This window comes from Oncorhynchus kisutch, linkage group LG23, assembly GCF_002021735.2.
Source record: "Oncorhynchus kisutch isolate 150728-3 linkage group LG23, Okis_V2, whole genome shotgun sequence".
NCBI lineage: Eukaryota > Metazoa > Chordata > Actinopteri > Salmoniformes > Salmonidae > Oncorhynchus > Oncorhynchus kisutch.
The window spans coordinates 41,180,295-41,200,882 of record NC_034196.2 but is presented as its reverse complement, the minus strand read 5'-3'; the positions used below and the strand labels follow the sequence as shown (position 1 = coordinate 41,200,882).

General features: G+C 43.1%; 2 protein-coding genes across 3 annotated transcripts in view; one reads left to right on the top strand and one right to left on the bottom strand.

The window, feature by feature from the left end:
* The window catches only part of ror2 (receptor tyrosine kinase-like orphan receptor 2), a 138,001-nt gene that overhangs the window by 14,134 nt on the left and 103,279 nt on the right, over nucleotides 1–20,588 (top strand). The window lies entirely within an intron of this gene.
* Nucleotides 15,746–20,588, bottom strand: part of LOC116356592 (dentin sialophosphoprotein-like) — a gene marked incomplete at its 5' end in the record, with an annotated part of 10,144 nt that continues 5,301 nt past the window's right edge. Inside the window, 1 exon segment of the mRNA XM_031802916.1 lies at nucleotides 15,746–16,762. Coding sequence (XP_031658776.1) covers nucleotides 15,746–16,762 — 1,017 coding nt within the window.

Genomic DNA, 20,588 nt, shown 5'->3' with positions numbered 1-20,588 from the left:
CACCGTAATAACTGTTCGCTCTGCTCCTGACTGCATGCGCTGCCATAGAAATAGAACGAATAGAACAGGAATCCCCGTTCAAGTCAATGATGGCATAATGGGTGGACTGTCGGCCATTGTGAATGTACCCATTTGTTGATTCAACTCTACTGACATTGCAAAAAAATACATTCTGTTGCATGAGCCAGTTAACATAATGTGAATAAACATTCCACATTCTAAAGCTCCACCGGCCAAACCCTCCCCTAACCCGGATGATGGGTTGTGATACAGCCCAGGATCAAACCTGGGTCTGTAGTGACGCTTGTTGTGATGCAGTGCCTTAGACCGCTGCACCACTTGAGGCCCTACCACCGTGTTCTTATTTGTTGTATTGAATCCGTTAAGTTTTATGCTAATTACCACAGGTTTGGTCTCTAGCTTGAATGGTTCAAAAGTTACTGTTGGCGAGCTAATATATGCAAATTTATGTTGTTATAGTTGTTAATGATTTTTAAGAATTTGAATTTAGGATAGCCTAAATGTTTTAATGTTGGTTTTGTAGCTTAATTGGCCAATGAGCATGACCATTTTGAATAGCTACCCCTGTATTCAAACCCATCTTAATTTGTGCTAATTTAAATGGTTTTTGTTCGAAAAGTATAAATGTTATCAACATTTGGAATGCAAGCAATCTAAGGGGTCAGTCTGAACATTTCGATGTTGGTTTGCAGTTGATAGCTTAATCGGCGAAAGAGGAGATTTAATTTCTTTTAAAAATGTTAAGTCTATGGACCTTTTTAATTGCCACTGAAATGCATTTGGGAGCTCATTTAAATATGGTTGTAGTTCAAAAATTATAAATGCTATTATAAATGCTATGACTTTCAACCTTCGTCTCTTCCGAGCCCGTACGGGAGTTGTAGCGATGAGACAAGATACCACGAAATTGGGGAGAAAACAAAAAAATAATCATCATTACAGGCCTGATGGAAACAGAAAATTTTTCAGTAAACTTTACAAATCGAAAAACAAAATACGCTAGACAAGATGGGATCTTTTTGTGTCTGTAATATGAATTATGCGAGAAACATCAGTGGAAATGCTTTTATGCGTAAATATCGATATAATAACCATCATATGGAAGTAAACTTGGAGTCACGCGATGACATGTTGTGCGGTCCTCCCACTACGACTCGTCAGGAAACCATGTTAGGCTACAGATCAAATAAATGATGAACTTCACAGGGAGGTGAAAGTCCAAGGTGATGAGCCTGATGCTCCTTTCCAATAAATATCCAGGGTCTAATTCTGGTGACATGATCTTCGATGCTTGGCTGCAGTTTGACAAAAATCTTTTATCTTTTGGCCATAATAATTTCATCATGTAGGCTATACAGCGTGCAGGTAGCCTACATTACAATATCTGCACACTGTTGGCTAGAGTGCACGTGCCAATACCATAGTGGGCACGCTCACTATATAATGCAATTGATTATTTGTGAGAACCATCAGTGTTAAAATGCGATGGAAACCCATTTAACTTGTATTTTTTTCTATCCCGTACATGTGAATTTAAACGCAAAAGTTATTTTGTTGTGCCCTACGTCATCAGACTTTTATCGGCAACAAGTACATTTGATGGAAACATCTCTGGTGGGAAGAAGTGCGTACTTTATGCAGATTTGATCATATTTGCATGAAAATCTGTCACCAATTGGCTGGAACGATCTAGAAGAAAAAGAAAAACCTAGCTAATGATGGAAACCTAGCTAGATGATGGAAACCTAGCTAGATGATGGAAACCTAGCTAGATGATGGAAACCTAGCTAGATGATGGAAACCTAGCTAGATGATGGATACATAGCTAGATGATGGAAACCTAGCTAGATGATGGAAACCTAGTCATGCTTTGCCTTCAGCAAACACCCCTAATTATGTCTGTATCCCAGCATTGAGGCTGGAGTTTAATGGACCAGTACACTTCTGTCCTCAGCCCAGGGCCCGTAAGCCATGTGACCAGTCAACAGAGACACACAACAGATGACAGAACAATGGCATGTTTGCCTGGTTATTCAGACTCCTTGCTCCGGGCCAAACACTACAACACGTCCACGGACGTTAGTTTCTTCTCCTCAATGAGTCTGGATCTGAGTACCGCTCCGACCCTTCACCGAATACCAACGCATTCGGGGCCGTCTGATTGGTCCAAAAAAACTATTAGTTGGGGCGGAGCCAGAACACACGTGGGTAAAGCAGTGATTAGAAAATTCATCATTGACTTTTGATTGGTTAGAGACGGTCCAATTGCTGATTGACTTTGTTTTGTAAAACACGCTCCTCGGCACCACAAATGACTTCAATGACGGTCTCAGACTAAAGTATGTAGCGAATGACAGAGCAGCGGAAGAATTGAGTTTGAGTGGTCAGGCCAATGGTATGTGACATGCACACACAGATGTGGGAGAACACTCAACAGACTGTAAAACCCAAGATGGGGATGTGAGTAGTGTATCTGTGATTAACATAGATAAAGTAGTTCTATTTATGTGCTGTTGAAGAGCCTGGTCATTGAGCTGTCTGATCCAGTCGAAGAGCCTCTTCATTGTGCTTCTCTTATCAGTCTCATGATGGCAGAAATTAGATGAAACCATACTTGGTATAATCTGCTTCATATGAAATGGTCAAATATGATAATATTACTATATTTCAAGATGCCACATGTTGAACTAGCTTCATAAATATCCACCATGTGCAGGAACATTTCCCTCCTTTTAGACCTTCCCATTACACTTATATTGTAGGATTTGAAACATGACTAAGATCTTAAACATTTCACTTCATTAATTCCTCTTTCCACAACATATAGGCTACATTCCAGCTTGATTTTTGCACCTAAAGCCACAAGCTCTTGTATTCTTTATCCACCTGTCCAAATCGCTTATACGCCAAATACCTCCAATGTGTCAGACGATATTCCGTTTCTCATGAAGGAAAAATAAAAACCCTCCAAAAGTAATTTGATCAAATTATTTCAACAGCCCAGTCGGTGTTATTTTCCTATTTGAATTGTAAGTTGTCTCTGATGCATTGAGAGAAGGTTGAAGCCTGAGGTTTGAACAGATGGTGTCTAAGCCTACCTGTTAGAATGAAAAGCAACGCATATTAAATGAAAAGGAATACCTCGACTCACCTTTTTTTGTGTGTGTGTGTGGTGACGAGCCATAAACGTAACAATGAACTAATTGTGAACAGTAATGTCTCTTCACCTCCTGGAGCAACGGCAGTCGTTAAGACACCCCTGGCAGGGTCCCATTTTGAAAGGGGATGGGAACCACAGGCTGAGATGACTGACTGTTTTTCCAGACAGTACGTTTTCCTAAATCCCTCTTTTCATACTGTTGGGTGTTAACTACGAGCTACACTTCACACATGGTAAATATAGCTTCTCTTTTAGGAGGAACCCCCAAAAGGAGCTCTGAACTTGGATGAGGTTCTTTCGTATGCATCCTCCATAGACCGTTGAAAGCCACTCCCGTCTGGCTGTTTTTGAGGCATAACATAGGATTTTAGTTTTCTTAGAAGTTTCTAATTTTCTCCTTAACACGCACTCAATCTCTTTATGTCACTCTTCCTCTCTGGTATTTTGGCTAGGCGGTGTGTGTGTGTGTGTGTGTGTGTGTGTGTGTGTGTGTGTGTGTGTGTGTGTGTGTGTGTGTGTGTGTGTGTGTGTGTGTGTGTGTGTGTCCAAAAGATGAGTCTTTCATGTGTCTTTCTGGAAAATAAGAAAGTATACATGTTATCATCACTGAAAACCAAGAGGAATCTCATGAAAACATATGATTGAAAAATAAAGTTTATTATGTATTATCTTAATGACAGAAATATCTTGAAGATATTTTCTAATTTCTCTCCCTCCTGATGAAGGAGGATAATGAAAGTTCAGTGGGTATTCATAGTAGTTACAAACCACAGTTGGATCCCCTGCTACTGTCCTCCAGTCCACTGACATTCTGTTATGTTCTGCTCATAGCGTCTCCTGTTTACTGTCCTCCCTTCCACTGACTGTTATGTTCAGCTCATAGTGTCTCCTGTTACTGTCCTCCCTTCTACTGACATACTGTTATGTTCAGCTCATAGTGTCTCCTGTTACTGTCCTCCCTTCCACTGACATACTGTTATGTTCAGCTCATAGTGTCTCCTGTTTACTGTCCTCTCTTCCACTGACTGTTATGTTCAGCTCATAGTGTCTCCTGTTACTGTCCTCTCTTCCACTTACTGTTATGTTCAGCTCATAGTGTCTCCTGTTACTGTCCTCCCTTCCACTGACTGTTATGTTCAGCTCATAGTGTCTCCTGTTTTACTGTCCTCTCTTCCACTGACTGTTATGTTCAGCTCATAGTGTCTCCTGTTACTGTCCTCTCTTCCACTTACTGTTATGTTCAGCTCATAGTGTCTCCTGTTACTGTCCTCCCTTCCACTGACATACTGTTATGTTCAGCTCATAGTGTCTCCTGTTACTGTCCTCCCTTCCACTGACATTCTGTTATGTTAAGCTCATAGTGTCTCCTGTTACTGTCCTCCCTTCCACTGACATACTGTTATGTTCAGCTCATAGTGTCTCCTGTTACTGTCCTTCCTTCCACTGACATTCTGTTATGTTCAGCTCATAGTGTCTCCTGTTACTGTCCTCCCTTCCACTGACATACTGTTATGTTCAGCTGCTAGTGTCTCCTGTTACTGTCCTTCCTTCCACTGACATTCTGTTATGTTAGTGTCTTCTTCTACTGTCATGACATTCATAATTATGTATTTCTGTGTAGTACAGATCAGGGATCCATAATTGCATTAACTTACCATTTTGTTACCGGGTGTTAATTCACTTTACTTACTGTAGTTTAATAAACAAATATAAATATATTTTTCCAACTCAATGTGTCATATCATAGCAGACATCCCATTCTTTCTGCAGACATCTTTGTTTAAATCTTAATTCATATAGTAGATATTTAACTGAGGTTTTTGGAAAAGTAGTCACATAAAAACCTGAGTCCGTTTCTACTGTCATTCTGTCACCAGACTTTACATCTACTTCTGCTCTCTGAGAAAATGTTAACGGTTCAGTGGAAACTGTTCAAAGTATTGTGCATAGGGTGGTATGGTTTGTTTAACTTTGCAATCATTGTTTAAAAAAAAGATAGAAAAAATATTGATAGATACAGCATATAATATATATATATATATCTCCCTATACAGTATGTGTGTATATCTCTCTCTCTCTATATATATATATCTCTATACAGTGTATACATGCATACATACATACAGTGGGGCAAAAAAGTATTTAGTCAGCCACCAATTGTGCAAGTTCTCCCACTTAAAAATCCTACAATGTGATTTTCAGGATTTTTTTTCTGTCATAGTTGAAGTGTACCTATGATGAAAATTACAGGCCTCTCTCATCTTTTTAAGTGGGAGAACTTGCACAATTGGTGGCTGACTAAATACTTTTTTGCCCCACTGTACATACATACACACTGTATAGGGTTATATATATACTGTATAGAGATAGATATATCAGCGTCATTCTGTTTACTGTGGAATATCACCAGCGTGCCCGCTCTCTAAAAGCATTAGCGCAAGTGACCACATTCACACAGCTAAGCGGACACTTGACCTGTGCTGGATCAGAGTACATAGCCATTGCCAGGGGCATCCCTTTGTACTGCAATCTGTGTGATGGGCCATGCGGCCGAGGGACCCTTTTTTTTAACGTCTAAATAAGTCCCCTCGTCAAACCCTCTCTTCTCCCGTTGTTACCCAATACAGATCAATTGTGCCTACCCAAAGTGGCCTGCTCTGTCTGGTGTGCCTTGGTTAGCTCACGGTTCCCTGCCATGGGATTCGGGTTGGACTTCTTCTGTTACTCTGATAAATGGGCTCTTGTCATAGGTTTGCTAAGTGTGCGTGGCGGCTACCTCTTTTAAGCTTTTGTAAAATGGCTGCTTTTGTGTTGGCCTTTTTAAAGATAATGGTGGTCAGATTAAAGTGTCGTTTAATGCCCTGCATGTAGAGATAATATTGACCAAATTGAAGTGTTGTTTAATGCCCTGCATGTAGAAATTCTCTAGGTGCTTTGTCTTAACTCTTGTATTGATAAGATCGAGGAAGTAGTTCTACAATGTTTAAAACCAAAACTTTAAATACACACTACAGCAATTTGTTTTTAACGTTTCCTGTTGAAAAACAATATCCCACATATACAGTAATTTACTGTATAATTACTGTATAATTTACAGTAATTTATTTTTTAAGCAAAAATTTAGGTTTTTTTGTTGGTTGTTGACACAAGTGCAAACCTCACAGAGTAGGCCATTCAAGGCGTTGGTTTGATGGTGCCTTCTGATGTCATCAGCCCCCTCCCCCCCTTGCTTGAGGAACAATAGAGGAGCAACAGACAACAAAGGAGGAAAGGTCCCCCCCCCACACACTTGTGCCATGTCAGAGGACACCTGGACCACCTATTGAGATGTACCTTTTGTTAAGGAAATCAGGTGATAAATGAGCTGAAATGGAGACTGCAGGAGAATTGACTTCTGTTAACAGAAAGATGCCAGTGCAGTGTGTGGGACATTTACTCATTATGGTGTCCTCCAAGTATGAATTTGTTTCTCATGTGCCTGACCCATTTTACATTTCCGTTTGAGCAAAAGTGAACTTGGCCTTTTTATTTTAGCCGGATACCCAGAGTATTTACCCAAAACAGTTCTCCCTGTCTACACACCTCCTGTTCTTCAGTGAACTCCGGCTGTCCAAAATAAAAGACTAGTCAGAATGTCCAGAGTAGTTCTTCACAATAGGAACTCTAAGCAACACCTTGGGTGACGAAGCCATTTAAATCTAGTGTATTATGCTTTGGTTTCTGAGGACCGAGGTAAAAAGGGGTGATTGATTAAAGTGGAAATGGAGAAATGAAACCCCACCCTTGGTTGTTGCTGTTGGCACTATAGGCCAGACTCTTGAGAGCCTGTCTGGCTGGGTGGGTGGATGCCAATGTGGCTCCATCTGCTGCCAGGGTAATGGATGACCACCACCCAGAAATGCCTGCCACCGTCACCATACGTCATTAATCCCCAATAACTACTACTAACACTGACTCACTGTCTTCTCTCTAGAACGTCTTACCAAAAGCGAGGCCCCTGTCTCGGCCCAGTCGGTTCTCCTGGAAGTAAGGCGGGTGTGTATTGGGTTGCCATAAACTGACTGACTTTTATTCAGGAAAATAGCTCTAGGCTAATTCATGTTGAAGGTTCTGTGTTTTGCTTGGCTATTTTTGGCTCTGGTGCTGACATTGATTTGGTGGGGCGGATAGTGTGCAGTGCCCCATTGCAAGGCTCTCTGGGAGAGTTCCTCAGGTGAGAGGTGATGGTTAGCCTGCCCAGATGCACGACGTAAAACCTAGTGGAACACAGTTTAAATGATCTGAACTCATGTCAGGTGAACTGTGGACAGAACTCCTCTCAAAATGAACTTGGTTCAAAAGCAAGTTGCATGTTGTGTAAGAAGACCTATGTTTGTCATAGAGAATGTGAAATGTCCTCAAGTTATAGACCTAATATCAGACTCTGCCATCTTAATACATTTAATTTCAATTTCTACTTGACACATATGTCTTACCTTGTTGTGCTGCTGCTCCAGAATGCTTGGCTATGAAATGCCAAATGACATTTAGTCCTGAGGTGCTGACCTGTTGCTCCCTCTACAACCACTGTGATTATTATTTGACCCTGCTGGTCATCTATGAACATTTGAACGTCTTGAAGAACGATCTGACCTTAACGGTCATGTACTCTTTTAATCTCCACCCGGCACAGCCTGAAGAAGACTGGGCCACCCCTCAGAGCCTGGTTCCTCTCTAGGTTTCTTCCTAGGTCCTTGCCTTTCTAGGGAGTTTTTTTCCTAGCCACTGTGCTTCTACACCTGCATTGCTCGCTGTTTGGGGTTTTAGGCTGAGTTTCTGTGTAAGCACTTTGTGACATCAGCTGATGTAAAAAGTGCTTTATAAATACATTTGATTTGACATATCATTGCAGAAATGTGTATCTCAGCCACATAAATATATTGATGAATATGTTTAAGCTCTTATTAAGGTCAATAGGTATACAATCAAACCTTAGTGGCGATTGTAACATTTTATGTTCTGCCTTTTGAGCCAACATCGTTTCCCCGTTTTTAAACTCTTGAACAATACCAGAGCAGACCTTGTTGGTCATTTCTGTTGTTCGTCCAAGTTTAATATTCCCTGGGATGTTAATGTTGGAGGGGTATTCGCACACTGGATGTAGATCATAACTTCTCATAAATTGAAATAAATGATTAAAACACTCCGTGAACCCATCACATTCTTGGGAAGAAGAAACACTGGGGTTGGATTCCCAATGTTTAGTTTGAGACATTTTTCAATGCTCCATGCTGTATCTGAATGTTGTTGTTTTTTACAGAGGAAGTCCAGACATAGAAATGTATGAATCCCCAGCCTAGATGCAATTTTCAGCCAATATTACAGTAGGTTACATATTTCAACATGTTAGCCACATCTTGGTGTATTAAGTTACATCTCTGTTATAGCCAGACCTAATACTCTGTTTACAGCCAGACCTAATACTCTGTTTACAGCCAGACCCAATACTCTGTTTACAGCCAGACCCAATACTCTGTTTACAGCCAGACCCAATACTCTGTTTACAGCCAGACCTAATACTCTGTTTACAGCCAGACCTAATACTCTGTTTACAGCCAGACCTAATACTCTGTTTACAGCCGGAACTAATACTCTGTTTACAGCCAGAACTAATACTCTGTTGTAGTATGGTTCTTAATAGTTGAAGTCTCTAATTGTTCAATATTTAAATGTATGTCCTTGACATCAGACCAATGTTCATCATTTTTGGATTGGTTCTATACCTACCAGGCAAGTGCTGTATTCATGAGTACTCTAGACTTACAAGCAAGTGTTGTTTTCTAGACCTGTATTCTTCATTACCTGAGAGTGGGAATTGCTTATTTTTCTCTTTCTCTTTCTCTCTTTTTCTTTCTCTTTTTCTTTCTCTTTTTCTTTCTTTCTTTCTTTCTTTCTTTCTTTCTTTCTTTCTTTCTTTCTTTCTTTCTTTCTTTCTTTCTTTCTTTCTTTCTTTCTTTCTTTCTTTCTTTCTTTCTTTCTTTCTTTCTTTCTTTCTTTCTTTCTTTCTTTCTTTCTTTCTTTCTTTCTTTCTTTCTTTCTTTCTTTCTTTCTTTCTTTCTTTCTTTCTTTCTTTCTTTCTTTCTTTCTTTCTTTCTTTCTTTCTTTCTTTCTTTCTTTCTTTCTTTCTTTCTTTCTTTCTTTCTTTCTTTCTTTCTTTCTTTCTTTCTTTCTTTCTTTCTTTCTTTCTTTCTTTCTTTCTTTCTTTCTTTCTTTCTTTCTTTCTTTCTTTCTTTGACAAGACGTTGTCTTTAGACATGTTCAATCACAGGCCTCAGCCCATCAAACCCAGCGATGAACAAATATCTCAACACGAGGCCTGGCTGTGCTGTGCATGCAGTCCTGTCTGGGGCCCACTCCAGTGATTTATGGACACTATGGGGACTTGAGAAATAGGCTATGATTACAAATCCATCCATTCATTTGCATGGCCGTCCAAGTCCCTCTTGTTTCCTCTCCCTTGGCTTCCCACATGTTGCAGTGAGAATCGGGGATCAGGTTTAATTTTTTTGTACGATTTGTACATTTCCCCTTTTGTTGTAACCACTGCAGAGTGGGCCTGTGGTTTTGCTGCCCTTTCACGGACCCGCAGGAAACTGGGGGTGGATAAACCCAGGGAAATTGGACAGTTCGAAGGGTAGTCCAGAAAACCTGTACAATTCTGTCCAAGGCAACGATTGGAACCTATTCTTGACTCCCACAGCTCCGTCCAAAACCCATCCCTCCAAGACATACTGTAGCTACAGGTTCTCCTCAGATCTTAGACTTAGGGACTCACTCTGCTGTCAAATAGCAGAGGAACTGGAGAAACGATGCTCAGGCAGCTGTGGTTGCCTTGTGGCATCTAAATCCAGTGTGTGTGTGTGACTCCTCACTCGATGTGTTTAGGCTTTACATGAACAGCAGCAGTGGCGAGCTGCCAATTTACTTATAAGATAGCGGATAGACGCTGCACGATGCATAGATCGCTCTACAAAGTGCATTTAAAGACAAGTCATCTCAGTCAACTAATGAGTTCCTCCATGTCCAGTCAGGCATTCACTACACCAAAGACATTCCTCAATGTGATTAGAAGCCTAATCCTATTTATCATTTACAATATGATTGATTGTTAAGATCATAGTTAAATCATCAAAATGATTTTCAGTGATGCAGTCGGTTGTGACAGTCATTAAGACTTGGATTGGAGGACGTCTGGATAATATCAGTGTTTGAAGTTTAGGGAATATATTTTTTTTCGATGTCCGTCTGATCTTCTGGGCCATGTGATATATTTTCTGGCCAAACCTTTGAGTTCTGTGAGCTTGTTTGGTACAAAGTCGTTACGAATTCCTTTTGATACAAGTCACTTTCATATGACGCTTTGGGCATGAATTAATTAGTCAAGTTTTTGGTGATTTCCCATCTCGGTTGAAGCGAAGCGTTGTGTTGCAGGCTGCAGCTGAGAAGGGCAGTGAAAGAGGATTTGTCCAGTGTAGCAGACGTTTCACATGCAAATAACCCTGGAGGCCCTACTGCTCTCCAAATCATCCTGTGAACAGATGGACAGATAAGAAAGCGATGATCAGGCCTCAGAAAGCCTTCAGGCCATGACGATAAAGCAGGCCTCAGAAAGCCTCCAGGCCATGGACGATAAATCAGGCCTCAGAAAGCCCCCAGGCCATGGACTATAAATCAGGCCTCAGAAAGCCCCCAGGCCATGGACGATAAATCAGGCCTCAGAAAGCCCCCAGGCCATGGACGATAAATCAGGCCTCAGAAAGCCCCCAGGCCATGGACGATAAATCAGGCCTCAGAAAGCCCCCAGGCCATGGACGATAAATCAGGCCTCAGAAAGCCCCCAGGCCATGGACGATAAATCAGGTCTCAGAAAGCCCCCAGGCCATGGACGATAAATCAGGTCCTCAGAAAGCCCTCAGGCCATGGACGATAAATCAGGCCTCAGAAAGCCCCCAGGCCATGGACGATAAATCAGGCCTCAGAAAGCCTTCAGGCTATGGACGATAAATCAGGCCTCAGAAAGCTTTCAGGCCATGGACGATAAATCAGGCCTCAGAAAGCCTTCAGGCCATGGACGATAAATCAGGCTTCAGAAAGCCTCCAGGCCATGGACGATAAATCAGGCCTCAGAAAGCCTCCAGGCCATGGACGATAAATCAGGCCTCAGAAAGCCTTCAGGCCATGGACGATAAATCAGGCTTCAGAAAGCCTTCAGGCCATGGATGATAAATCAGGCCAGAAAGCCTCCAGGCCATGGACGATAAATCAGGCCTCAGAAAGCCTTCAGGCCATGGAAGCTCAGTTTAAAGGTATTTCAGAATCGGTGCCAATTTATGCTCCACTCCCAAATTCTCTGAGCTAATCTGTTTGGATAACGCCAGCACGAGATCTTGCCCCTCTTTGTGTCGGGGACCCCCGATTGGCTGCTTCGCTGGTGAGGTAACACAAAGCAGCTGTGATAAGAGGTTCGACCCCACCCCCTGCTCCGAGTAGACGGCTAGGCAAACAGGACCGTGAGGTTTACCGAGGTCAGAGCGTGTAGGGGCTAAATCACTGCAAGGCTCTGCAAACACAACCACAGTCTCCCCTTAAAGCTTTAGGTTAAACCCCAGACAGGAAGTGAGGGCTCAGGGCAGGGGCGCGAGAGAGTCCATGTGCAGCGCCGCTTTCTCAATGAAGACCACTTGCCTTTTCATTACTGCCGTGATACACCCGGATTTGCACGCTCTAGGGTTACCAGTGTTACCGCCTTTCATCGTAATTAAAGAGCGATGCTTCCGAGAGGGAGAACGCACGCACCCTGGGATCTATGAGAACCAGGCCAGGCCTGGGCACACTCACACTGCTGTGGTCAGTGTGAAAACAGGCCAAGTGTTTTGAATTTGATAAATTTTTCTGTCACTTAAACCAATGCTGGACGTGAGATGTCCAAAGGTTAGAGATGGGCCACACCTGTCAGTACCTCGAACATCACACATGTTGAAAGCACTGGGCTGTCTGTTTTTTAAACAACTAGTACACAGCTCAGACACCCATGCATACCCCACGAGACATGCCACCAGAGGTGTCTTCACTGTCCCCAAGTCCGGGGGGGGGGGGGGGGGGACCTCCCAGCTGTAAACGCCCTGATGGAACTCCTCCGCACCACGCGGCCATTAAACTCAACCATACTAAATCAGGATCCAGCTGACTGCCTGCCGCTCAAGGCACACCTGCTTTCAGGTCACCACGGTGATTTACACCCAGGATTCAGCCTCTTTGTGGAACCAAGACCCGTTTCTTCCTGTGAAGTTTACCCCCCCCCCCAGGCAGGTCTGAGGGAAACGGTGGGTTTTCCCACTGGAGATCTCTGGAGTATCTCAGAGTCCTCTGTTCGGAGAGATAACGAGTAGAGGACGGCGTTAGGTGACTTAAGGCCCCTCAGGGGGTTGAGGCTTTGACCTCAAGCTGAGATAATACTTCTCCAGATGACTTACTCTGCTGCTGATATCCCCAGTACTTCATAGACTAATGGGTGGTGTGTCTACGAAGAAGCCATATCATATTTCAGAATGTCTTGTCTTTTGGAGGAAAAAAAAAATGCAGACAATTGACCCTGCGAAGTTCAAATCCCAGAGTTTGGGATTAGCATTTTGGGAGAAAATAAACCCTCTAAGCACAGAGCGCAATTAGCACGTAGTTTGGTATCTAATATGAGGTGGTAACACTAAGGTTGTTTTAGCCTTGCTCCCCTCTTGAGGACTTCTAATGGCTTAATAAGCACTGATGCAGAATTAGTGGGTTTGTCCAACTGAGTCCTCTCCATCGGTGCTGTTATGACAAGTGTTCATCAAATAAACACTCAGTTTATGGGACGACCTTAGCGATGGTCGGATTGGACATCTGATTAATGTTGCAATTAAAAAGCAGTTTGCGGAGGTAGAAATGGCAACCAGATGGTCATTTGAGGAGAAGCAGGAATGGATTGTGGTTTTTGGTGGGGCTGAAAAGTGACTCTGAAATCTGTCTCTCTCCGCTCGGTATGAGGAATGGGTTGCAGTGTCATTCATTCCCTTGTCTTTTTCAATCCTTTTGTGTAGTTTATTCATCTGGTACAAATTGACTGCAAATTCCTCCATAAATTTGAATTTAAAAAGTTATTGGGGCTGTTGTAAAACTTTTGTTGAATTATGTTCAGATGATTGTTGTTAAGCCGTTATTACATTTGTAACTTTTTACTGAGTTGTCAGAAGTTCTTAAATTCACACATGAACCTCCAAGCTTGGCCCAGATGCTTCCAAGTCCCCCTCTACTCATCAGTCCTTGCTACCCTAGTACCTATAGGAGGTTTTTTCTCTGAAATAATATTTTTCCAACATTTTACTGCTATGATATGTTGTCCCCACTGATTCTGGGCACTGAAAGCATGTTATGTTTTACAAGCCCCCAGTTAAGAAGAAATACATTTTGGAGGGGGAAACACAATGTGTACCAGACCTCCATTGTAAAGCCGTCCCTCAGAGGGCTCCAATTAGATTGACTAAGGGTTGGGTCACATTTTATTGTGTATCTCTTATGGTGCGGTTTGGCTCTGCGGGTTAAGCATTGGCATGATCAAAGCCAATATTATCTTCCGTCACCCCCCCTTGTACAGTTGACGCGAGAAACCTTACCCCCTTCGCACACCACACTCTGTGTCGGTTTCAAAGCCCTCAATTTGCCACACTCTTTGATTAGCTTTATTGTGGATACTGTGCTGACATTCAAGGCTTTCACAGAGAGGTGTTGTCAGCATGCGATAGTGGCAGGTCAACCTTGCAGTTGGGTTGCAGGCGGTGGGGATCGCCTGCCTAATCCCCCACCATGCTGTCGCGATCCTGGCCGTGTTTACCGCAAAGCTGGCTCTCTGGGAGGTTTAGATTGGTGGAGACTGTAAACTTTGTGTGAGGTGCTGAAAGATACACACGTGAAGCCCCCCCTAAGCTGGGAGAGGCATGCGCTATGAAAACATCCAAGCGACGTAAATCCAAACTGAGCCGACCGCAGGGCTCTGTGTATATGGAAACTGAAAATGATGATGATATTCTCCATAAAAAGCACCACAGTCCCTGGACTGTTTATAGGACTGGGTATTGTCACGAAGGGGTCAAGCAGGCAGGATATGACCATCTGTAGTGGCGATTAATTCACTGCCATGGTGTGTGTGGTCTGTAGAATGTGACTTAGGCTGTGACTAGCCTGTCTGGACTACTAGAGGGCAGTTGATGGTTTAACTGAAGTCTCCGACATCAGCTATGCAGTATATGTTGAGAAGATTGCCATTTCAGCATTCAAGGCCAATATTCTGTTTGCTTGACAAATTGACAATTTACCATTTTTAATTTCAATACATTTTACAACTTTTATATATATATATATATATATGTGTGTATATATATATATATGTGTGTGTGTGTGTGTGTGTGTGTGTGTGTGTGTGTATGTATATATGTGTATATATATATATGTATGTGTATATATATATATGTGTGTGTGTATATATATGTATGTGTGTGTATATATATATTTATTTATTTATTTATTTATTTATATATATATGTATGTATATATATATATGTATATATATATGCATGTTTGTTTGTTTGTTTGTTCAGGATTCATGATCCACACTTTGACACCCTGAGCAGTTCCACAGGCCTCAGCTCCAGTGGACTGCTGTCATTTCCATAAGAGGCCAAAAGGTATTTACTACAGGGCTGAAAGTGAAATGGTGGGCAGGAATCTAGAAGTTAATAGGAGCCTCCTTATGGGTAGAAACCTGGGGCTGACGGAGGATGAGAGGCTACAAAGGGAAGGGAGGGAACTCACACACCTACCTCTCTCCAAAATGTAGTTTGAACAGCCTGGCAGGAGAGGCTTGAGGTTCGCCAGGCTGTGCTGATACCACAGCAGTCTGGCCCTCCTCTCCCCACTCTCAAAGGGCCCTTTCATGGCCAGGGAAGCAGGCTACAGGAATGCAATGCAGCCAGCACTGATATTCAGCTGTGGATGGAAGCAAACCCTAGCTATCAATTTTGTGCACCAGAGCTGAAATAGTCATTTCAGTACAGTGCATTGAAAAGAGTGCAACCACAATACTTTTAATTTAAAAGAAAATGTGGTAGAAAATATTTTTCTTTGGTTTTGTTCTTGTCTGTACTAACAACAGATACGTTTAAAGGCCTTATTTGGTCAGTTGTTGGAAGAAGAGACAATTCTTTTTTTTCTTTTTTTTAAGTGATCTTGGCCCTTAAGTTTAATGCATTGCTGTGGTTCAGACAGTAAATACATCCTCTGGTCACTTCTAAACCCTCTTAATCTCTCTCTCTCTCGGTTGTTCCTTCTCTCTTTCTCTGTCTGCCTTTCTCTCTCGCTCCATGATTTGTCATTCATTTTGTTTTTTCCCCTACTTACTAGGATGAAATCCCCAAGTCAAATGAGTTCCATTTTAGTCTGAATCAAATCAGGTCCTATCTCATCTCATCTGAAATCCAGCTCTATGAAATGACCTTACAGAGAGGAAGGGGAAGAGGAGACCGTAGGAGGGGAACGAGGGAGACCGTAGGAGGGGAAAGAGGAAGGAGGGGAACGAGGGAGACCGTAGGAGGGGAATGAGGGGAAAGAGGGAGGAGGGGAACGAGGGAGACCGTAGGAAAGGAACGAGGGAGGAGAAGAACGAGGGAGACCGTAGGAGGGGAACGAGGGAGACCGTAGGAGGGGAACGAGGGAGACCGTAGGAGGGGAACGAGGGAAACCGTAGGAGGGGAACGAGGGAAACCGTAGGAGGGGAACGAGGGAGGAGGGGAACGAGGGTGACCGGAGGAGGGGAACGATGGCTGAGGGGAACGATGGAGACCGCAGGCTTAGGGGAACGTGGGAGCCCGTGGGAGGGGAACGAGGGCTGAGGGAGCCCGTGGGAGGGGGACGAGGGGGACGGTAGGAGGGGAACGATGGCTGAGGGGAACGATGGCTGAGGGGAACGATGGAGACCGTAGGCTGAGGGGAACGTGGGAGCCCGTGGGAGGGGAACGAGGGGGACCGTAGGAGGGGAACGAGGGGGGCCGTAGGAGGGGGAGGAGGGAAACGAGGGTGACCGTGGGAGGGGAACGAGGGTGACCGTGGGAGGGAGACGAGGGTGACCGTGGGAGGGGTACGAGGGTGACCGTGGGAGGGGAACGAGGGTGACCGGAGGAGGGGAACAAGGTTGACAACGATGGCTGAGGGGAACGGTGGCTGAGGGGAACGGGTGGGGACGGTGGCTGAGGGGAACGGTGGCTGAGGGGAACGGTGGCTGAGGGGAACGGTGGCTGAGGGGAACGGTGGCTGAGGGGAACGGTGGCTGAGGGGAACGGTGGCTGAGGGGAACGGTGGCTGAGGGGAACGGTGGCTGAGGGGAACGGTGGCTGAGGGGAACGGTGGCTGAGGGGAACGAGGGAGACCGTAGCAGGGCAACGAGGGAGACCGTAGGGGGGCAACGAGGGAGACCGTAGGGGGGCAACGAGGGAGACCGTAGGGGGGCAACGAGGGCTGAGGGGAACGAGGGAGACCGTAGGGGGGGAACGCGGGAGACCGTAGGGGGGCAACAAGGGAGACCGTAGGAGGGGAACAAGGGCTGAGGGGAACAAGGGATACCATGGGAGGGTAACACAGGAGACCTATATAGTTTGTCGGTATGTATTGATATATAGGCTTCGTGTGTCTTTTTTTACATGTATTTGTTTCTATATGTAGTTCTGTCCTTGAGCTGTGTCTTGTCTATTTAATGTTCTGTGTTGTTTTGTGTTGGACGCCAGGAAGAGTAGCTGCTGCTTTCAGAACAGCTAATGGGGATCCTAATGAAATACCAAATACCCATAATGACGTAGTGAAAACATGTATTTTGAAGCTTTTGCAAATGTATTGAAAATTAAAAACAGAAATGTCTAATTTACATAAGAATTCACACCCCTGACTCAATACAGCTGTGAGTCTCTGGGTAAGTCTAAGAGCTTTGCACACCTGGATTGTACAAAATTTGCTCATTATTCTTAAAAAATTCTTCAAGCTCTGTCAAGTTGGTTGTTGATTATTATTATTATTATTTTCAGGTCTTTCCATAGATTTCCAAGCCGATTTAAGGAACATTCAATGTTGTCTTGGTAAGACACTCCAGTGTATATTTGGCCTTCTGTTTTAGGTTATTGTCCTGCTGAAAGGTGAATTTGTCTCCCAGTGACTGTGGGAAAGCAGACTGAACCAGGTTTTCATCTAGGATTTTTGCCTGTGCTTAGAGCTGTATTGCATTTATTTTTTTAACTCTCTAGTCCTTGCCGATGACAAAAATACAGATGACAAGCATACCCATAACATGATGCAGCCACCACCATGCTTGAACATATGCAGAGTGGTACTTGTTGTGTTGGATTTGCCCCAAACATAGCACTTTGTATTCAGGACATAAAGTTCATTCTTTTGGCACATTTCTTTGCAGTTTTACTTTAGTGCCTTATAGCAATATTTGTTATTCTGTACAGGATTCCTTCTTTTCACTCTGTCATAACAAAGTGGTTGAACACTTATTGACTCAAGACATTTCAGTTTGACATTTCTTTATACATTTGTACAAATGTCTAAAAACACAATTCCACTTTGACATTATGGGGTATTGTGTGTAGGCCAGTGACACAAACTTGAATCCATTTTAAATTCAGACTGTAACACAACAAAGGGTTGTGAAACCCTTCCTGAAGGCACTGTAATAGTCCAATGGCGTTGACCTGAGCCTAGACATCCAATGGTACAAAGCCTTGGCTGTTCATGACATCACAGTCACAATAATCACAAATGATGTGTGGTGGTATAAGAAGACATAATACGGGCGGTTTGTATTTTCATTAGGTTTATGTTACATATCGGAGTAGATTTTTAGTCCGGTGAAAAGTCAACTGTGTATGGAAGGAAAACACCAGGATGAATGTACAACCAATCTGTTGTGTTGAGGAAGCCCTCGATCATCAGATTTGACAAATTTGGCTCAATGGTGTTTGTGAGAGCAAGCCTAGACCCTGGAGGAGTCTCCAATGGCATCTCGAAGGAACATGAATGACCCCATTGCCCACAACGAGCTAGTCACTGTTCACTGTGAGAAGGAGAAGTGAAAGGGTACGGACTCTGTAAGAAGATGGAGAAAAAGCCCTTTTGTGTCTGTCTGTGTTTGTCTCGTATCCGGTAGCTATGTGTGTGTGTGTTTGTCTCGTCGTATGAACGTTCGCTGTGTTTGTGAGAACATGTTTGTTTAGCGTTGAGCTACTCCTCCAAAACCACTCGGTGGAATGTTTACATCAAGTCAACACCGCTCTGGACACGTTCGTTAAATGTGACAGTCTCCTGTAAAGTTCTACCAGGGCATCCGTGGGGTTAAATATATAACATATTTACTTTCTTTTTCTTCCCTTCCAGGGCTTTTTGATTGTTGGAAGTCAGACATTTTTAACTCTCTGTCTTTGGCCCTGAAAATAACTTTGTAGCTCAGCAGAGAGAAATCAGTGTTTTTCGTATTAATGAGCGTTTTTGACGCCACAGTCTGGATTGTCGGGCTAAACCACCACAAAACAGAATTAGGGGTGCATGGGTGCAAAGGGAAATGCTCAGACTTTTGTCCTCCTCCCTCCACATCTGCCGAGCACATGGGAGAGGTCCTGTGTGGCTCAATTGGTGGAGCATGGCACTTGAAATGCCAGGGTTGTGGGTTCGATTCCCACAAGGGACTATTATGAAAAATTTCAAAAATGTATGCACTCACTACTGTAAGAGATGGATCAAAATTGACATAATGGTTACCTGGAGGAAAATGGGAGAGGGTCATGCTTTTTCAATTTCAGTCAAGGGGAGGGTTTAGTATTTTTGAGTAGTAGTAGTAGTGGTCGTAGTAATAGCAGTAGTAGTAGCAGACATTTGTAATTTATGAAATTGTTATATTTTAGAATTAGTTGACTTAAGCTATATATTAATGTGTGCCCAATGCCACTCATATCTGATTCTCCACTGTGTGTATAATATCAATTGCGCCTAATAGGCTATTTAGTCTGGGCCCAGTCAAATGATTCATAGCCTATAGGCTACTTACTGTGGGAATCAAATGATTCATAGCCTATAGGCTATTTTAGTGTGGGCTCAGTCAAATGATTCATAGCCTATAGGCTATTTTAGTGTGGGCTCAATCAAACGATTCATAGCCTATAGGCTACAAAGTGCATGCTCGGAGAAGCAAAGAGCAAAATAATATTTCTAAGATAGCTGCTGGAATGGTGTAAATTAAACTAAGCTGCAATGGATATTCCAACACTGAGCCCCGGCCTGCTCTGCTCTTGCTAATCCAAAACGTTTTTGTATGCTGTCTAACCAATGGCTGTGCTGTGTAGGTCTACGGTGGCTGTTCAGGAGGAGAGTCAAAGGTTTCTTCTGAAAATCATTTTTGATTAGGCCTCTAGTCCAACAAAAATGCACTATCTTGCGCACAGACTAGCCTATGTTCTGTTCAGTTTGAGAAGGAGAGCGAGAAGATGAGGAGGACCGGAGGTCAACTTTGATGGCTTGCTGCTACTATAAATGATTTGATTAAAAACATTGTTTCTTGCCCATGATGTATTTATCAGAGTTATTGACCTCACATTAAGCCAGATTCAAACAACTTACATTGTGGTGCTGAAACGTGAAGCAGCAGCTGCAGCACAATCAATCAGAAATGCTCATGGTGCTGAAAGTAGGCAAATTTGAGTAAACATAATTCATTCAAACAGTCGTCGTTATAATTAGACTTTACTAACAACAAGAAAGCTTTGTGTTGGAGCCTATTTAAGAAATAAGTGGTCGGCCCTACCAATTTGAGAGAATAAATTAGGCAATAGGCTGCTAAATATAAGATGAACACATCGACCTATCTCTCTCTCTCTCTCTCTCTCGCTCTCTCTCTCTCTTTCTCTCTCTGTGTTCTTATCCTCTAATTTCGGTAATTTGTGTGGTATTCAAAAAAGATTATGCTAATATTGGGCTTGGTCTCCCAGGTGGCACAGCGTTCTAAGGCACTGCATCTCAGTGCTAGAGGTGTCACTACAGACACCCTGGTTCGAATCCAGGCTGTATCACAACCGGCCGTGATTGGGAGTCCCACAGGGCGGCACACAATTGCCCCAGCATCGTCCAGGTTTGGCCGGGGTAGGCTGTCATTGTAAATAAGAATTTGTTCGTAACTGACTTGCCGAGTTAAATAAAGGTTTAATAAAAAATATGTACTTTTTTCAAAATAAAAGGCTTTTCTTTTTTTTAAACTCAGGACTGCAAATACGATGATAAATTCATACAATGCTTTTACTAT